At 42.2% G+C, this 19,378-nt stretch overlaps 1 protein-coding gene across 1 annotated transcript in view; it reads left to right on the top strand.

The window, feature by feature from the left end:
• Positions 1-5,143: 5,143 nt before the first annotated feature.
• rps6ka2 (ribosomal protein S6 kinase, polypeptide 2) overlaps positions 5,144-19,378 on the top strand; it is a gene marked incomplete at its 3' end in the record, with an annotated part of 28,250 nt that continues 14,015 nt past the window's right edge. The window contains exons 1-6 of the mRNA XM_084055130.1: positions 5,144-5,257; positions 7,599-7,715; positions 8,414-8,495; positions 9,986-10,066; positions 10,606-10,685; positions 18,871-18,977. Coding sequence (XP_083911256.1) covers positions 5,153-5,257; positions 7,599-7,715; positions 8,414-8,495; positions 9,986-10,066; positions 10,606-10,685; positions 18,871-18,977 — 572 coding nt within the window. The 5' untranslated portion in view covers positions 5,144-5,152. The remainder of the gene's footprint in view (positions 5,258-7,598; positions 7,716-8,413; positions 8,496-9,985; positions 10,067-10,605; positions 10,686-18,870; positions 18,978-19,378) is intronic.

Below are 19,378 nucleotides of genomic sequence, written 5' to 3'. Positions count from 1 at the left end.
GGCAATACACACATTTCATCCATTTCCATTATGTCACTGAAACAACCTGAGGGAATCCAGTAATAGTTATAAACCACTTAGCAAGTTATCTACTACAGTATATAGTCTTTATTAGGGGTCCAAGCACATAGTGCTATGGTACCCTCTTGTTTCTCTGTTTTATTCTTCCGCCGTTTTTCGCATAATCGCAGTATTACTTGCAGTAGTTTTTTACGAAACTCTGTAATATGCCAAATGGCGAAGACACGAAGCGCACAACCATTGGCCAAAGGGTGTCACTATAGCAATCAATTGAAAAATACAAACTTTGAACAGGCATAGCTCATGAACCGTTTGATCTCATTTTGATGAATTATTCTCAGTCTTCACCAATGTAGAAAAGCAATATTCTGATTTTGCCTTTCTTTATAATTAGGCAAAATTTGTTTCTCCGCCTTTTAAAAACCTGCCAATCCGCTTCCCGATTCGTTGTCCTTGCTGCACACCATGCTCTATCCCTTGCATGCAATTCCGTGGATAAAACCAGGGATTTGATATATTTTTTATCCTTAGCCTTTTAAATGGAGAAAACTTGTCAGCGATACTATTAAAAACAGTGCTTAAATGATGGCGTGCAAGATCAGGATTTGGAATAACAGCAGCAAGGCTCAGATCGCTACAGAAAATCTTGTGCAGGAAGCCCTGGTCACACGTTTTTTTAAAATTCCTTTTAGTGCTAAAACAAGTTGGAGCTTTCATATCTCTAATACACACCACGGGGCAATGATCGCTGAAGCCCAGTGGTAAAATGCCACTCAGGGCCTTTTTATGTGGTCTTAGTTGATCTATCAGGGTCTTTTAAATTTGGTCATGTTGATTGTTAATTGTAATTAATTATGTCAAATTAAGGCACAGGTAACACATACCTCCTTAAAATTACTGGGGGACTGCGATAGCCAATCTGTATTCAGACCTCCAGTGACCACTAGTTTGGAATGGGCAAAACCCGATATGACAGATTTTCTAGCGCTGTGGGAGCATGTGGGGGGCGATATACGCCAGCTATTTGTTTGAGTTTGGCCCAAATCTCTTTCAATGATGAGGCATTCAAATTGATCTGGAACAGACAGATAGTAAAATATTTACACTAAATGTGGATTTGACATGAACAACTTTCTTGTGACGGATTCTGTCACATCTAAAAACACTGTAACCATCTTTATTTAATTGTCTTTGACATGAGTTTGAGACATGATTCAGTGGCAACAAACACATCAGGCTTAGAGCGAAGAATCAGGGTTTTTAAATATAGGATATTTGTTACAAAGAAGTCCTAACCCACATTTTCGTGAGTAGAATGCTTCAGGTGTTAATATTTCAGGTGTAGTCGTATTAGATATTTTTGTTTCAACAGGCGGCTGCAAGTGAATACTGATAAAATGTCCCACTTTAACACCGTTTGGCCTATTATTCTTTCTTGGCAGACGAGTGGTTATACACATCACAGGAATGTTTGAAAAATGAGAGTCAACATGCGGTCCGAGCTTATTTAAATCACTACCTGCGTTTATATATAGTGGAACCTAAGAGGTATAGGGACTGGGACCCGGAGACCATCCTTCTTCAGACCGGCCACAGTCCAGAGGTTTTCAGTGGGATTCAGGTCTGATAGGAACGGCCATGACAGGGTCTTGATCTGGGTGGCAGTTGCTCGGGAGGTAGAGTGGCCATCTGGTAATCGGGAGGTCCCCGGTCCGATCCTCAGCTCCTCCTGGCTAAGTGACAAAGTGTCCTTAACTAGGCTCTGAACCCCAACTGCTCCCCGAGCTCTGTTAAAAATAGTTGTCCACTGCTACTAATAGGATGGGTAAATGCAGAGGACAAATTACAGGTACGGTACTGTATGTGCAAAATGTACTCGGCAAATACTCAGACAACAGTTAAAGAGGATAGAATTAATACGATTAATTCTGTAAAAAAAAAAAAGAGATCCTCCTCCTCAGAGATCAGAATAGGCCTGATTCCAGCCATGCTGAAGCACCCCTTAGTCTTCACCAATCCTCCACCAACTTTCACAGTGGGTGCAAGACACTGTGGCCTGTAAACCTCTCAAGGTCTAACTATTTGATGACCAGGTCCAGGTGTTGGGCAAAGCCGAAAATTGGACTCATCAGATTAGATTACCCTATTCCAGTCCTATGGTCCAATTCCTATGGTCTTTGCAAACCGCAACCTGGCTCTTATTTGCTTTTCGTTCTCAATGATGAAGGGCTTAAAGGTCTGTCTGTCTGTCTATCTGTCTATCTATCCATCTATCCATCTATTCATCTATCCATCTATCCATCTATCTATCTTTGCATGACTTCAGCCCTGGCAGACATAGGAGGCTATATTTCAAACCATCCTCACCGTGAACTTATTCCCAGTTTCCATTTGCCATTATTTTTTTTTACTGTAGGTCACTTGATGTCATCCTACAGTGAGTAACATTCAAATGAGTTGGTTGTCATCCCAGTCAATGGAAAGTTGTTTTTGCCCTCTGCCCATCTGTAGCTTTGACGTCCACAGTTTGACCTTGTTCTCATGAACGGCCGTGTTTGAATTTTTAAGGATGGGAGCAACCTGAAGCTCATTGTATCCCTCTGCCAGCCTTTTCCTGTCTCAAAATTTTACTTTTCAACTTTTGGCATGGCCAATAGTTATTTCTCTTTCCAATTACTTTTGAGGATACTAGCTCTGTTTTCGCCAGCTGGTGCAAGATAGTGATGACAATTCCAGAACAACATGTTTATAGCCTGCCTGTCTACATCCGATAAATGTGTATGAATAAATATTAAATATCAATATTATGATCTCCTTATGGAGCCTTAATCCCATCAGGATAAAAATCGTTTCATAACTGTCTGTTTGTGGGAACACTGGCGTTGCTATACTGAATATAGCAGACCAAGTCAAGAGGTCTGGTTACATTTCCAATATTCATCAAATACACTTAATGCATGTGTCAAATATATCTTCAGATACTGGTCAATAACACTTTAAGTAGGCTCATTTGTCAGATATGGTTTAAATATAGTATAGAGCAATTTAAATACAGTGCTTAGTGATTAGTCGTGGGTTAATTTCTTTAACATTTTTTGATTAGATTATTTGATGGCTTTTATTGATAGGACAGCAGGCTGACAGGAAATGGGGAGAGAGAGATGGGGAGTGACACGCAGCAAAAGACGTCGGGATCGAGACTCGAACTTGCGACACGCTGTCAGACTGCACTGAGCATAGGTGCCTGGACCGCTACGCCAGCAGCCTAGGCCATGCATTCACTTCTATCGTTATATCTCTGTGAAAAGTCATATAGTTGTGTTGAAGAAATATTCACTTTATTACTATGTCTACCCATTATCGCTTGAAACCTTGAAAAACAGCAGTTCTCACTGAAATTAAACCCTTACCACGCCCACCCCGCCTTCCTCTCTCCCCTCCCTCCTTCTCTCCCTCTCCCCCTCTCTCCCTCTCTCTGTCTCTCTCATTTGTATCTCACATTCTCTCCTCTTTCTGTCTCTCTCTCTCTCTCTATCTAACACTCTCTGCTTATGCAACACTGCAGTTCTGCAAAGCTGCTGATATGACAATTCCAGGTATAAACATACACTCACCACACACACACACGCGCGCACACACATATACACATACACATACACACACACACACACACACACACACACACACACACACACACACACACACACACACACACACACACACACACACACACACACACACACACACACACACACACACACACACACACACACACACACACACACACACACACACACACACACACGGTTCACACAGTGCGCACAGGGATCAACCAGGGATCCGTCTGTAACTATTATGTCATTGCTGGTGCCCTAGATTTTATTTCTCTGTTTATTCATGTATTTCTCTCTCTATTTTATAGAAAAGGTGTTTTTCACCCATTCTTTCAATGGACAGGTGCATAGGAGTGAAACACTTAATGTAGAAACACTGTCTTCACTTACATGCAAATGTATTACGCAACGTCTGCACGACCTTCATCAGGCAACAGATGCTTCATGGAGGTCGTGTGAACGAAAGGTTGCATTAATACATTTGCATGAAGACAGTGTGTGCAGGATTACTCTATTCTTACCCTATTGAGTTTCACTAACTGTTGTCTAGATCACAGGTTATTGTAGACTATCCTTTGAATGCAACAGATCATTATTTTCACACATTTCTGTCTCTACTTGTTCTGTCTGGCACCGACTCCTTCTTCAGTCATTTGGCTTTCCATGTCCTCTTTTACTTTGTCAGCATCCCTGCACGCGCGTGTGCATGTGTCATTGGATGCCATGTGAGGGAGAGAGACAAAGCAAACCACGTGGAGAGAGAGAGAGAGAGAGAGAGGTAACCATGAAGGACCATGTGACCCGGCCAGCTGTTGCTGTTTGCTGGTGGGAGAAAAGGGGGGGGAGGGGGGCTAGGAAGCAAGGGATGACAGGAGGTGAGAGGGAGGGGTGGAGAGAGGAGGAGGTAGGGATAGAGGAAGGGAGGGGTTGGAGCTGTTTGGCACACAGTGTGACCGGTGACAATCCCTTGTACTGCAGAAAGAGAAATACAAACACTGAGAGAGGACAGACAGAGCGAGAGAAAGAGAGAGAAAGAGAGAGAGAGAGAGAGAAAGAGAGAAAGAGAGAGATCTCACACACACCTCCTCCTCTCTGTCCTGATTCAGCGGAGCATTAATTTCTCGACTCGTGTTGCCAGCCCGCCGCCAGCAGAAGATAACAATTGTGAGCCAGAGGACCGTCTGTGTCCCTGCCTGCGTTCTCCGTCTCTCTGCGTAGGCTTCCACCACAGGTGCAGGTTTGCGAAGAGTGCAACAATGGATGAAATTCAATAGGCGGGGACGAGGAACGAGGAATGAATCATGTAAGGACTGTTTGTGTTTTTTGGATGAGACAATGAAGAAAACTGGGAGAGGAATAGCTAATCATATTGATATCTCTCTCTCTCTCTCTCTCTCTCTCTCTCTCTCTCTCTCTCTCTCTCTCTATCTCTGCATTTCTATGTTCTCTACCAGGACCCTTGCAGATTGATGAATATGATTATGGGATAGGCAGACGAGACGGGCCTCCTTGTTACCATGGATACCAGCATGCGTAAATTCACTGTGCGAAGATGGTTCTCTATCTATCTGAAGAACAAGGCAGCACGAAACAAAAACAACACCAGCATCTGTCAACTAGAGGTTAGTTGAGGCTCTCTATCTGTCCAGCTATTAGCCGGTACCTGTATGAGTGAGTGACAAAACTCCCTCTTCATCTTGAAAAGAAGGCAGCAGTCAGAAACAAGAATGAAAGTTCTGTCAACTAGACTAGAGGTTTGTGTGTGTGTGTGTGTGTGTGTGTGTGTGTGTGTGTGTGTGTGTGTGTGTGTGTGTGTGTGTGTGTGTGTGTGTGTGTGTGTGCGTGTGCGCGTGCGCGTGTGTGTGTGCGTGTGCGTGTGCGTGTGTGTGTGCGCGCGCACGTGTGAGTGTGTGTGTGTGTGTGTGTGTGTGTGTGTGTTTGACAGAGAGGGGCAGTGATATAAAGTGGTAGAAGTGTTGTGTTTCAAAGTATACAAGTTGGGTGCCTAAGACACATTATTCTGTATACCTGTGTGCACACATCGGTATGTAAGGGCATATGCGTGTGTGTGTGCATGCGTGCGTGTTTGTTTTGCCTGTATTATATATAGTACAAGAATGTTTACTATTTCCCTGCTGTCTGTATAGCAGGGATCTATTACAAAAGTATAAAAATAGATTCTAAAGAGTCGTGCAGACAGTCCTATCGATTGACAATTCAATACAGATACTGACTGGCTGGTGGGAGGAATGGGGCGGGATCAGGGTTCTATTAATATCACAGACAGAGGAGCAGGAGAAAGCCACAATGGTTGCAGATCATTTACCTGTGTATTTGGGATATAAATAGACACAGCCCCGCTGCCTTGTTATGGCCCAGTGCTGGTCAATCCACTTGCCAGTTCTAACCTCTCTTATGTCTCTCTGTCTGTCAATATGTCTTTGGGTTCCACTTACACCCATCTTTATCTGTATGGCTGCCTGTTTTGTTTCTGAATGTCTTGTTTTACATTTAATCTGTTTCAGTGACATATAGTGAGCCTGTATCTTTTGATGTTTTGACTGCATACTGCATAATAGAATACTCTTATTGTCACGACATTAGATGCTAGCTTTGTTTGGAGGTATTTTCGACATTACTGGACAAATAAGGAAATCACTTTGTACATTTCAGCTTTCAGATTTGTATTGAAGGGATAGCCTCTTGAGATGCATTTTCGAGGGGGTCCCATAAAAACATGAACAACAGACACATAGATACATATACAAGTATACCGATACATTCATACACAGATAGCCTACTCAACCTCTCCCACACCCACCCCACCATCCACCACACCGTCAGCTGTTAAACAACAGAAGAGAAAGAATGGCACAGTTCAAAAACATCAGTGTGCATATCGTAGATGTGACATATCACAAGGCACAACTGTCAGTCAAAGTGACTACTGTTGTTCTAACCCCATATACTGGCCACCCGCTCTCACTGATTTAGTGCTTTTATCCGCTCCATAACGGCAATGCTGCTAAGCCACCTGAACTAAGGTTCATGCCCTCCATGATGCTTCCATCAGCTTGGCCCGGGCGCTCCAACAAAAACAATTGACCAAGTTTGAGGGTGGGGAGGACGATCTCTGTCGCTGCACTAAAGCGACTCATACAGGTTGGTCAGGGTGCCTGTTCAGTAGGGAGCAGAACTACGGTAGGAGGGATAACATGTTCCTGCGCACGCATTACACCCTCCTGGTGAAACTCATCACTGTCAGGTGAAAAGAAGCGGCTGGCGATGTCACAGATTGTGTGGGTGGGTGTTTGTGTTCACAAATGCATCATTTTTTCATCACATGTGCACATAATGTACAGCTAGTGCCTTATGAGCAAGGCAGCTGTTTGTCTGAGCCAGGTATTGTCTGAGGTTGTGACAGTGATACTGTATAGTTAATCTTATAGAATAGAATTATTTAACCAGTAAACTCGTCAGTGCTTTTATCCATTTGTATCTCAGAAACTGTACAAATTGTACAAAGTGATGCATTTATACAGCGGTTTTATCCAAAGTGCTTTACAATGTGCACTATATTCACCCACACACATTCACACACCGGTGGTGGAGGACAATATGCAACATCAGAAGCACAAGGACACTTCGACAATAACCCTGGAGGAGCCGGGGATAAGCGGCCGATCAATGTTCAGAGCCACTGCTGCCCCAAAACTACCACATTTGGTACCATTTGTACCAAATGTATTAAGTCTCTGACTTAAATGAACACTGGGTATTTTATTGTGTCTTGTTTTGGCAGTTTGAACGCAATAAATTGTCAGTGTCCCCTCCCTCTCATCTGTGTATCTCACTCTCCCTTGATGACACTAAAGACTGCCATTGCAACTGTATGACAAGTGTCGACTATTTCTCAGTGCCTGTTTTATTCTCTCTCTCTCTCTCTCTCTCTCTCTCTCTCAGGATGACAGTATAGTGAAAGAGATTGACATCAGCCACCATGTTAAGGAGGGCTGTGACAAGGCGGACCCCTCTCAGTTCCAGCTACTTAAGGTGCTGGGTCAGGGCTCCTATGGAAAGGTGAGTTAGCACAAAATTAGTCCCTATTTTGCAAGTCATTATAGGCTAAAACTTCAACAAATTTCACAAAATATCAAAAATACCAATATTTTCAAAAAATGTGAAAACAGCAGATCTGTAAACTCACAATTCGTCACATCGTGATGCGTTGTGAGCTTGTACAGTACTTTGGCTATTTTCGCATTTCGTCGTACAATGAAGTATAGGGTATAGGGCTTAAGTGGTTAAACCACATTCATCATCCCAATTCAAATATGCTGGATTAAAAAGATTATCAGATTATATTGTACAATATGATTGACTGGGAACAATAAATAGAATCATAGAGAGGATAATGACAAGTGGTGATGGACTGTAGGGCTGTCCAATATATCAATATCATAAAGATATTGTCATGATATGAGACTATCTGGGATTTGAATATTGTAATAATGTGATATGTGATATGTGATATAGTACGATGAAGTGCTGTCTTTTCCTGGTTTTAATCACTTATACTTTCAATAATTGTCAAAAAATATGTAGAAAATAGCAGATCTACAGTACAACCTCACATTCGCTACTTTTGAAAGTTTTTGAAAAAAATAAAAAGATTGACAATCCACTGTCGTCACAATATATTGTGATAATTTTTTTTGTCCATATCGCCCAGCCCTATATGGTGATGTACTGTATGATGGTTATGATCTTATTTGCAGGTCTTTCTGGTCAGGAAGATCAGAGGACTGGACAGAGGACAGCTTTATGCCATGAAGGTGCTGAAGAAAGCCACACTGAAAGGTAATTAACTTACACAGTAAAATCATCCTTTTAACTCTGGGGGCCCTATTTTGACAGCAGAACTTAGCGCCATGGCGCATGGTCTTAACTTAACTTGCGCTGTGGAGGTATTTCCAGCGCAATGGTGCCGTATTATTCAAGGTGTGTTTTGGGCGTGCCGCGTTGATGAATAAAACCAATCCGAGTGTCGGGTGCAATGACCTTTGGGATAATGGCACTTACGGAAATAAATGCATCTCTTTTTCTCTCCTTCTCTCTCTCCTCACGCTCATTTTTCTATGGAAACTCAGATTCATAATAGATTAATGACATTTTGATTGATTGCAATCAATATGTGCGTATTGTGAACTTGCAGCGTCTAATCCAAACAATGTGCTCCGCTCACAAAATAACATTTTTCATGTGTATGTAATTCATAGATTTATTTTGTATTTATTATATTATTTTTAATTAAACTAGTAATTGCATTTGCAATTAAATTTGTATCCAGTATCTTTGAGCAAGCCGTAATCCTCTTAACCTGCATGTGTGGAATATTTTGAGTTTATCCCCTGATGCTGTGGGCAAGTGGCACAGGCACAGATGTTGGTGTTATTTAAGCATAGTCGACCGGGGTCCCCGGGCTCTTCTGTAGGTCCACTTATTTTTTTCCCTCGACACCAAATCACAGAAAATAGACGATGTAAGCTCATAATGTGAAAGTTTAGTGTTCGCCCCAGAATAGGGACGCTAGGGTTCAAAGGGTTGAAAGTGACAACTTTTGGAAGAGATGGACAATATTACTCAATGGGCTCAATACATGTTCTCTTCAGTTAATTAAGGAAGTTTTCATACAAAACTCAAATATTGGTATGAGAACCTTGCCATAGCTTACTAATTAAGATGTCATTTAAGTTCATGTATTTTGAGTGCGGACCTCCCAGCTGCAGATTGAGGGTTTCCGTGCAACATGGCTGCGGACTGTGTTATTATTGTTGTTGTTGTCATTATACTGTAGCTGTTATTGTTGTTGTTTTTACTATTGTTGCTGCCCATCTTTGTGTCTTCCCCTCTCTCCCTATCTCTCTTGAGATAGGGAGATGTCATCAATGACGGGGGATTACACCAAAGTAAGCATGGGAAGCTAGCTGGGTTCCCTCTCTCTCTCTCTCTCTCTCTCTCTCTCTCTCTCTCTCTCTCTCTCTCTCTCTCTCTCTCTCTCTCTCTCTCTCTCTCTCTCTCTCACACACACACACACACAACATGGTCGAGGCAGATGTCCACCCAACAAGACCTGGTTCTAATCTGCTCTAGGTTTTTCCTTGCCACTGTTGCCAAATGCTTGATCAGGGGGCAGACATTGGCTCTCTGCTCTACATCTGAACTTGTTGTGATTTGGCACTATAATAAAAAAAAATGAGTTCAGAATGAATGCACTATTATTATCAAATAACTCTCAGTTCTTTTACACAGTGAGTGAATTAAATGTCCCCTCTCTATCTACTCCCCAGTTCGAGACCGGGTGCGGTCAAAAATGGAAAGAGACATTCTGGCAGAAGTGAACCACCCATTTATAGTCAAACTGCACTACGGTAAGTCTTTTTACAGTCTGCATACCGTGTCTGTTTACTTCTGCGCCTAAAATGTCTGACTATTTATTTCAAAAAGTTAACACAAAATACATTTATTTTGAAATCTAGCTGTTCTCACGTTTTCCAGCCACCAAACCTTATCAACAAAATAAGTGTCCAGAGGAACTATTTAATACCACCAGACTTTAATGCAGATGAGAAGCTTAAGGAGCTGTAGAAGAGTTACAGTATAAACAGCTTAGCGCAAAAAAAGCTGAGTAGTTGATGGTGAATGTCCGGTGTGATTATGGCTCACATAACCCTTCATTCAGCACTAAAGCCATGAATCAGCAGTGCGACTATAAGCTTGAAGGCTGGCGTATACTGCTGGTTTTCACTTACTAATAAGGTTGCTTAAATGTCTTCCTGTCATGTTTTTTTACATTGTGTGTGTGTGTGTGTGTGTGTGTGTGTGTGTGTGTGTGTGTGCGTGCGTGCGTGCGTGCGTGCGTGCGTGCGTGCGTGCGTGCGTGCGTGCGTGCGTGCGTGTGTGCTTGTAGCCTTTCAGACAGAGGGGAAGCTCTATCTAATTCTAGACTTCCTCAAAGGAGGGGACCTGTTCACCCGTCTGTCAAAAGAGGTAGGATTTTGTTACCTTGTCACAACCAGCAGGCTCATGACATTGGGTCCCTGGGGAGGGCTGAGCATCTTAAGTTACAATTGTCCTTAAACATGCACATTTCGGCCTGGACCAAAGTAGCCTGACAGCGCGCTGCGGGTTCGAGTCCCAATCCCGACGGCCTTTGCTGCATGTCACTCTCCATCTCTCTCCCCATTTTCCTGTCAGACTACTATCCTATCAACAAAGGCACAAAAGCCCCCAAAAAAATCTTTAAACATGCACATTTCCTTAGAATACGTGTCCAAGTGAAATCTTAATCTGAAACACTGAAGTGATTTTGTGCAACCAATCTCTAGTTCCTTAACCACATGAACCCTAGATTCATGACTATAGGGTTTAAATCATTACCATGCTTTTCAACTTGCTCATGTATTTGTGTTTGTTTTGTTTGAGTATTTGTCATCACCCTCCCTGGCAACTGGGACATTCATGACAAAGGAGCTAACGTCTTAAAATAGCACACGACCGACCCCAACAAATTAATTGTGCCATCTGTATGTCCTTACCTAGTCCCTCAAGATTTAAATGTGTGCGTGTGTGCGTGCAAATGTGTCCTCTAGAAGATATATTCCTTTTCCAAGTAAACATTATGTGTATGTGTACCATTTATTGCAACAAATGGAATACAGTTAAAGATGGAGTGCCATGATATTTTTCAACCCTAAAACCTGATCATAAGGTATTATTATTATGTAAGGATTAAAAAAAAAAAAAAAAAAAGTGTACAGAAATTGTTAAAAAAAATGTTTTTATGTGGACACGCCTCCAGTTCATTAAGTATGCCTGGTTCTCACCTTAGCACCTCCTCCACCACCTTAGCACCACCCACCTGTCCTAGTCCCTCCTCCTCCTCATGCCCACACCTGTTGTGTTATGATAATGAGGGGGTGGGTATGTTTTTTGGGGGCTCTGTGATGTCACTAAAGGGCTGTTTCTATGGCACGTTTGACCCTCAAGATTTCAGCCTCCAGGAAGAAACTCCAAATAATCAGAGAAGACATAAAACACCATAAAACCACCTCCGGGGGGCTTATTGAAGTTCTATCAACCTCATAGACACATGAAAAACAGAAAAAGTGCAAAAACATGGCACCAGCTCTTTAAGCTTGGCGTTAAAGGCTCCGCTCTTGGAGATATTCCCTGAATTTTGTCCAAGCAGCATGCTAAGCATCAGGGAATGTTAAGAAAACCCCCCATAGGGATACAATATCAAACAATAAGCAATACATTGACATATTAGTTTGAATTAGCAGATATAAATCACAAGTATTTGAGCCTATGCCAGACTCTAATCAAAAGGTGGAGCCTGGGGTGGAGGAGGCAGCTAAGTAGCAGTGAAGCAGGCACCAAGACAAGCAGAGACCTAGTGAATGCAAAGCCATATTTAAAGGAACCTCTTTGTTAAGGCGTGAGCTGTGATTGGAGTATGAATGTGTGACGTAATGACCAGCAGAGCTGCGAATGGGGAATAGGAGGCTAGGCTGATGATCAGCTGACTGACAGCCGATTACAGCTGAGGCGTGCAAGACTTCCGTATCCTGCTTGAACTAACGCTATATGCTTCATTTTCTGTTTGCTTTTATCTTCACATAGGTTCAAATACAAATACATTGTTTACCATTAACTGCAGCATGATAACTGTGTGTGCAATCATATTCATGCCATAGTTCTGTTTTATTGCAAATCATGAACTGTGGCTCTAAAAAGGCTCTGAAAAGACCTGACAGCAGGCCTGGAATTTCTTCATTTTGTGGGCAAGGCCACATGGCCTTTGGTGTTATAAATGTTTTGAGGGCACAACGGCTAAATGCCAGGGCAGGAAGGCCATAAAATAAAGTCCATGGAAATAATACATTTTATTGAATTCTGTACTTTTTGTGAAGTGAAATAAAGTTTTGGTATTTACAAATTTCCAATATTTGTAGAAACCCCTGAGTCAAAAGTCCACAGCCCTGGACTAATCAGAGTTACTGGATTCATCTGAAGATAGAACGGGGGAGTTACAAAATTCAGACTCAACAAAAGACACTAGTATTTAAAAACAGTTTTAAAGACTCTGAGGAAAGAGGCACAGGAGAAAATGGTACAATCAGCTGGGGCAGTGCGGGTGGGGCATCAAGGCCACTGTGGCCTCATGGGCATTATGCTTTTTTGAGGGGCAGAGGGCCAAACTGAGGGGCAGGTATTATCCTATTATAATTCTAGTAAGCTCACGGTGGACGGTGGTGGTTGGTGGTAGGTGGTTGGTGGTAGGGTGGACTCTTGATCAAACTGCGCATGCGTCGTTGTGTGCCAGGTTTCGCGAGAGAAACAAGCAGCGAGGTCTATGAAAACGAGGCCAAACCAAACGAACCCTATAACACCAACATTGGCCCTAAAGCGCTTACAATCGGCGGACATGGCAACACCGACTCTACACCATAGACCCCGCCCACTCTCTGCTGTGGAAAGTAAACACTCCAGATTTGTTTCCCCACACACGATGCACATTAGCTCCATAAAGAACGGTTCTATGTCGTTCTCTTCCAGGATCGGGCGAACGTCCGCCAAGGCTCCGCTGTTTACCCTTTTGTATACATCGTATCCCAAAACTAATGGTAGATTCTAAACCGCACGGATGTTTAAGGTTTGGTCGGCTGCATAATATTTTAGGTCGCCAGCGAAACTACCCGTTTAAATCGCTTATTTAGTCAGCCTGTGGCCATGTTTCCCATTGTAGCCAAACCGGGAGCAGTAGTGGCAGCGGACGTAGGGTTTTTTTCCGGGTTCAATGGGAAACATGGCCACAGGCTGACTACATAGCCTGATAATAATGTCCAAAGCATGTCTGTGTATGTTTACATCCATTACTGTGTTGGCGTTAGTTGGGATTAATGTTTATTAGCCAAACCAACTTAATATGAGCCGTTAGCGTGATGCTAAGCTAACGGACGTTTGGCGCTAGCATGCGGCTAACGCTAATGCTAACGTCGTCATCGTGACTTAATCAACAATGTAAACATTTCATCAACAAACTTTATGAACCTTACTGTGGTTAATATTATCAATGCTACCCAAGTAGTCCATTGAAAATTATTATTTTGGTGTATTTTGTGTATTGTAACTTGGACACTAACTTAATGGTAGCTGGGGCGACGCGTTGTTGGCTCATGGTTCAGAATGCCTCATGGCTATTGTAGTCATTTTCTGCTATTTCGGTTCTACTGTGATAGACAGTGCTACATTACCTGCTGTTTAATTGTGAATCATATATGCTATGAATATATGGTAATACAAGGATAAGGATAATTCCTTTTAACAGGTCGTTCATGAAAGTCCTTGCGGTCTTGTTTCCAATGAGAACCTGTGAGCAATTAGGGGTTAAGAGTCTTGCTCAGGGACAAATTTCATTTCATCGACACATATGCTGACCTGGCCTGGAATCGAACCTGGGGCAACCAGGGCCTCTGGCTCCCTAGGCGGGTTCACTAACCATTCAGCTATGGCCGCCCCCATACAATGTTTATTTTCCTGTATTTCCAGGTTTATGACCTGTGTCATCTATGACCTGTGTGTCATATTAATAATAATATAATAATAAAACTTTATTTGTATAGCACTTATTTAAACAAAGTTACAAAGTGCTTGAACAGTCAGAAGAGCAATCAAAACAATGCAGATAATGAATTAACAGTGATATATACATTTACAGTAAAACAGAGCAATAATCAACAACATTTATCTCAAGTTAAAAAGGCCATTCTGTAAAAATGGGTTTTTAACAGGGATTTAAAACTCGTTAATGACCTGGTTAATCTTAGTTCTTCTGGTAGGCTTTTCCAGAGTATAGGGGCCTTTATAGAAAAGGCCCGACCGCCTTTGGTCACCAACTTAGCAGTACGAAATTCCAATAGACCCTGGCCAGAGGATCTAAGGGTGCGACCTGGCACATAAGGTTCCACCAGATCACATAAATAACTAGGCGCCAGACCATTCAGAGCTTTAAAAGTTAGTAATAAAATCTTAAAATCAATCCTGAAGGCAACTGGCAGCCAGTGAAGTGCAGCTAGGACAGGGGTTATATGCTCAAATCTCCTGGTACCGGTGATGAGCCTGGCTGCTGCATTTTGGACCAGTTGCAGACGATGAATAAGGTTTTAGTTGAGACCAGAGTATAATGCATTACAGTAATCAAGGCGAGAATATATTAAGGCATTCACAACAGTTTTAAGATTGGCAGTGGAAAGAAATGATTTGATTTTATAAATGTTCCTTAAATGCATGAAGCAGGTTTGTACCACCTTTTTTATTTGGCTTTCAAACCGGAGTTCGGAGTCGAATTGGACTCCCAGGTTCCTTGCAACGGGAGTCACATTCGTTGCCAAGAGGCCAAGACTGTCTAAAATGGTGGTTTGTGAACTGAGGGGACCAAAAAGAATAATGTCGGATTTGTCGGAGTTTAACTGGAGAAAGTTCTGAGACATCCAGGAGTGGATATCGGCCAGGCATGCTTTGAGGGAGGATAGGCAACTAGGGTCAGAGGTTTTGAGTGGAAGATAGAGCTGAGTATCATCTGCATAGCAATGGAAATGGATGTTGTGTTTACGAATAATATGACCGAGGGGGAGCATATAAACTGAGAATAATAAGGGGCCAAGTATGGACCCTTGTGGGACCCCGCACGTAAGCTGGGCAGAGGTCGAGGAGACATTCCCAAGAACAACGGACAGGGTTCTATTTGAGAGGTATGAGCGGAGCAGTTGGAGGGCAGTGCCACCAAGACCCACCCATGACTCCAGGCGATTTATCAGAATGTTGTGATCTACTGTGTCAAAAGCCGCACTTAAATCCAGAAGGACCAGGATCGAGGAGTCACCATCATCTAGAGTCATGAGTAGGTCATTGGTTACTTTTACTAATGCTGTCTCAGTGCTATGGAGGGCTCTGAAGCCAGATTGGAATGTCTCAAATAAATTATTGTGTTGTAAGTGGTCAATGAGCTGTGTGGAGATGTTTTTTTTCCAGAAGTTTGGACAGAAAGGATAGTTTTGAAATGGGTCGATAACTACTGGGAAGGTGAGGATCAAGACCAGGTTTTTTAAGAAGGGGTTGAACTAGGGCATGTTTAAATGAGGAGGGAAAGAAACCAGAGACTAAGGAGTTATTTATTATAGAGAGAATGGTGGGAGCTAGTGAACCAAAAATCTCCTTAAGGAAAGATGTCGGGATTATGTCCAGTTGGGAGGATGAGGATTTCATCTGTGAAATAGTGTTGGTGATAAGTGGAATAGTGGTTGGTTCGAATTGATTAAGTGGAAATGGAGTATTGGGTGGGATTGAATTATCAGGAGTGGAAGAAGGTATTTGTAGCCGAATGGTCTCAATTTTGTTTATGAAGAACTTAAGAAAATCTTCCGGGGATGGATCAATATGCGTAATAGCTGGCGGTGCCGTGACAGAGTTGATTATTTTGAATAAGGTCCTGGGGTTATTGCTGTTATTGGAGATGATGTTAGAGTAATAACTGGATTTGGCTTGTTTTATAGCCCGCTGATAATTCACCATCAGCTCCTTAAGGCCTGTGAGAGATGAATGCATTTGGTTTGCCCTCCAACTGCGTTCTGCCCTTCTGCACTCTCTCCTAAGGGATCGAGTATGGTCATTGAGCCAGGGTTGTTTATTTAGTTTAGGTGTGCGTATGGTAAATGGAGCAATTGAGTCTAGGATGGAGGTGCAGTTACTGTTAAAATTTGCGATCAAGCAATCAATGTCAATATGCTCATTAATCGGCCGATGGGGGATTGCTGTGAAGGCATCACTAAAGGCACTGGCAGACTTAGAGTTAAAAATACGGGCTCTCACAGGAGTAGAGCATGTAGGAGTGGGACATGGAAGAGGAGCTTTAAAAACCACAGCTTTGTGGTCAGACAGACAAAAAGGGAACAATTCAATGTTTTGGATAGCTAAACCTAAAGACATCACTAGGTCAAGTGTGTGACCTTTGAGGTGAGTGGGTCCATTTACAAACTGAGTGATGTTAAATGATTCAATAAGATTCATAAAAGCAGTGGAGAGAGGGTGGGAGGGGCAACAGATGTGTATATTATAATCACCAAGCAGAATGATGTGTCCAAAACGCTGAGTGACAAGTGATAGAAAATCAGAGAATTCAGTAATGAAACCACAATTCCCATTTGGGGGTCTATAAATTAAAACGCAGAGTACCGGGTCCTTACCATTAATTAAAAAACTAAAAACTTCAAAAGTAGTGAAATTACCAAAAGTGATAGGGGAACATTTAAAAACATTTTTATGGAAGACAGCTAATCCACCACCCTTTTTCACTGGTCTAGGCAGAGTGAAATACGCGAAATTAGGGGGGGTAGTAGCGATGAGAGGAACATTGTCCCCCACATCGAGCCAGGATTCAGTAATAAAAAAGAAGTCAAGGTTATGTGAGGTAATGAACTCTTGACAAATGGCTGATTTTTCTTGAAGAGCCCTGACATTTAGAAGACCCATGTTAACAGAGGAAGTGACAGATGGAATGAGATGGGGCAATTGGAGATGGGTTTTAGTAGGTCTAATTGATATTAAGTTTGCGGGGTTTAAAGAGCAATTTGATCTGTGACTGGCACGATTTAAGGTGAGCTTAACAGGGATATTGCAAGTGGTTGACAATTCAGCTTGAACAATAGTAGTAAGTGCATGTTGTGGTCCGAGCCCAATGGAGAAGGGACTAGGAAACAGGGTGGAACTAGAGTAATGGGAGCTGGGACCCGGAGGATGTCAATTGGTGACGGACAGGTCAGTGGTCAATGCAGTGTGGTGACGAACACCACGGGCTAGGTTAGCCGCTAGCATCTGGCTACCCAGTCTACTTGGGTGGAGACCGTCATAACCATTGTGTGACACAAAGTACTGGACACTGTGTGTCCAGTACTTTGTACTGTGTTGGTTAAAAATAAAACTACAAAAAGACAAAACACGAGTTGTGACAAAGACGTGTGATTCTCTGATTAATGTTGTTAGTGGTGTAAAATGCCATCAAAAAATATACTCAAGCCTGCTGCAGGGCAACAGAAAATAGCAAGCCTATTTTGCTATTTTATATAGCAATTTTTTATATATATATATATATATATATATATATATATATAGAGAGAGAGAACTATAACAACATAGTATTTATAGATCCGTTTTTATATTTATATTTTGCTATATTAAAATAGCAAGCCTATATTGGTGCTATTTAATGTACTTTACTGTTCTATGTTTGCATATAATTTGCAAATATTAAAGATTTGGAATTGTGTAGACACTTTTTTTATGGTAAAAATGAGCATAAAAAGCAAAATACAGAATTCAGAAATATTAAAATGGAACAAACAGAATTTGGGAAAAAAATAAAACGGATTTCATATGGCTCTTGCCGCGACGGGAGCGACCGGGGGGGGGGGGGTGCCACGACGGGACGCGCGCGGGGGAGAAACCGCGCGACAGGACGTGCATTAACCCCACGTTTGCAACGACTTTCGTCTGCGCCCTTCACTGGGTATGGTCTAGTTTAATTAATTCATCCTCTGGTGCCAGCATTTTTTACCTTATATTGACGATCTTTGGAGAGCCGCGGTACCCATGGTGTGCACGCGGATGTAAACAAAGAGTGTCTGGGGGGTGGGGGAGGGTCTCGTCTATCCACCCGAACAAAAATATTTTACCACGATCGGCCATTTGTTGCTATTGCCCGTTGAATATGGCTCGTTTTCACCAAAAATATACAAAATCCGAAATTGACGTTCTTTGGGAAGACGTCACATCCGTCCATTCCTTCTATCAGAGTCGAGGGGTCATTTCTAAGTTGCGTTAGAGCGCCCTCTTGTGGAATTCTCAAAAAAAAAAAAAAAAAAGAACCTTCTTGAAACTGCTACTTAAGAAAAATCTACTTAGGCTGTTATAAGAAGTACTTATCGTTAAGAACTTCTTAAATTGCTTTGGGAAAGCCGGCCATTGCCTTCATGGCCTCTGTGAAATTATTGCCCTGCCTGACAGAGTTGGGTGTTCATTTTGTTTTGAATAATCACACTCTGTTTATTTGAACATTTTTTCTATGGTTAAACCTTTATTTGTTGTGATTTTTTGTCCTTTTCTTGTTTTGCTCCAGGTAATGTTTACCGAAGAGGAGGTAAAGTTTTACCTTGCAGAGTTAGGCCTGGCCTTGGACCACCTACACAGCCTGGGGATCATCTACCGGGACCTCAAACCTGAAAAGTACACACACACACACACACACACACACACACACACACACACACACACACACACACACACAATTTAATCCATACTGTACATAAAACTGAATTCGCATGGAGATACACTGGATTGTAAAAAAAAAAAACACTTCAACGAACAATAGTGAAAGTACTCGATCTAGTACGAGTTGTGAGCTTGTAGATCTGCCATTTTCCATTGACATTCTTTGCCTGTAATGACATGACCAAAATAGGGACGCCAGGTTGAAAGTGATTAAGAAAACCTGCCAATATGATAAAGGAAGATAGGAAGCCCATGAGTAATTTCCTTTTTCATCCAATAATGTCCACAATACCCACAAAATAAAGCTGGCATACATGATCAACAACCATCATGGCTTTCTCATGCTCTCTCTCTCT

This window comes from Gymnoscopelus microlampas (assembly GCF_963454915.1).
Source record: "Gymnoscopelus microlampas genome assembly, chromosome: 1".
Lineage (NCBI taxonomy): Eukaryota > Metazoa > Chordata > Actinopteri > Myctophiformes > Myctophidae > Gymnoscopelus > Gymnoscopelus microlampas.
This window is presented reverse-complemented; position numbering and strand designations above follow the sequence as displayed.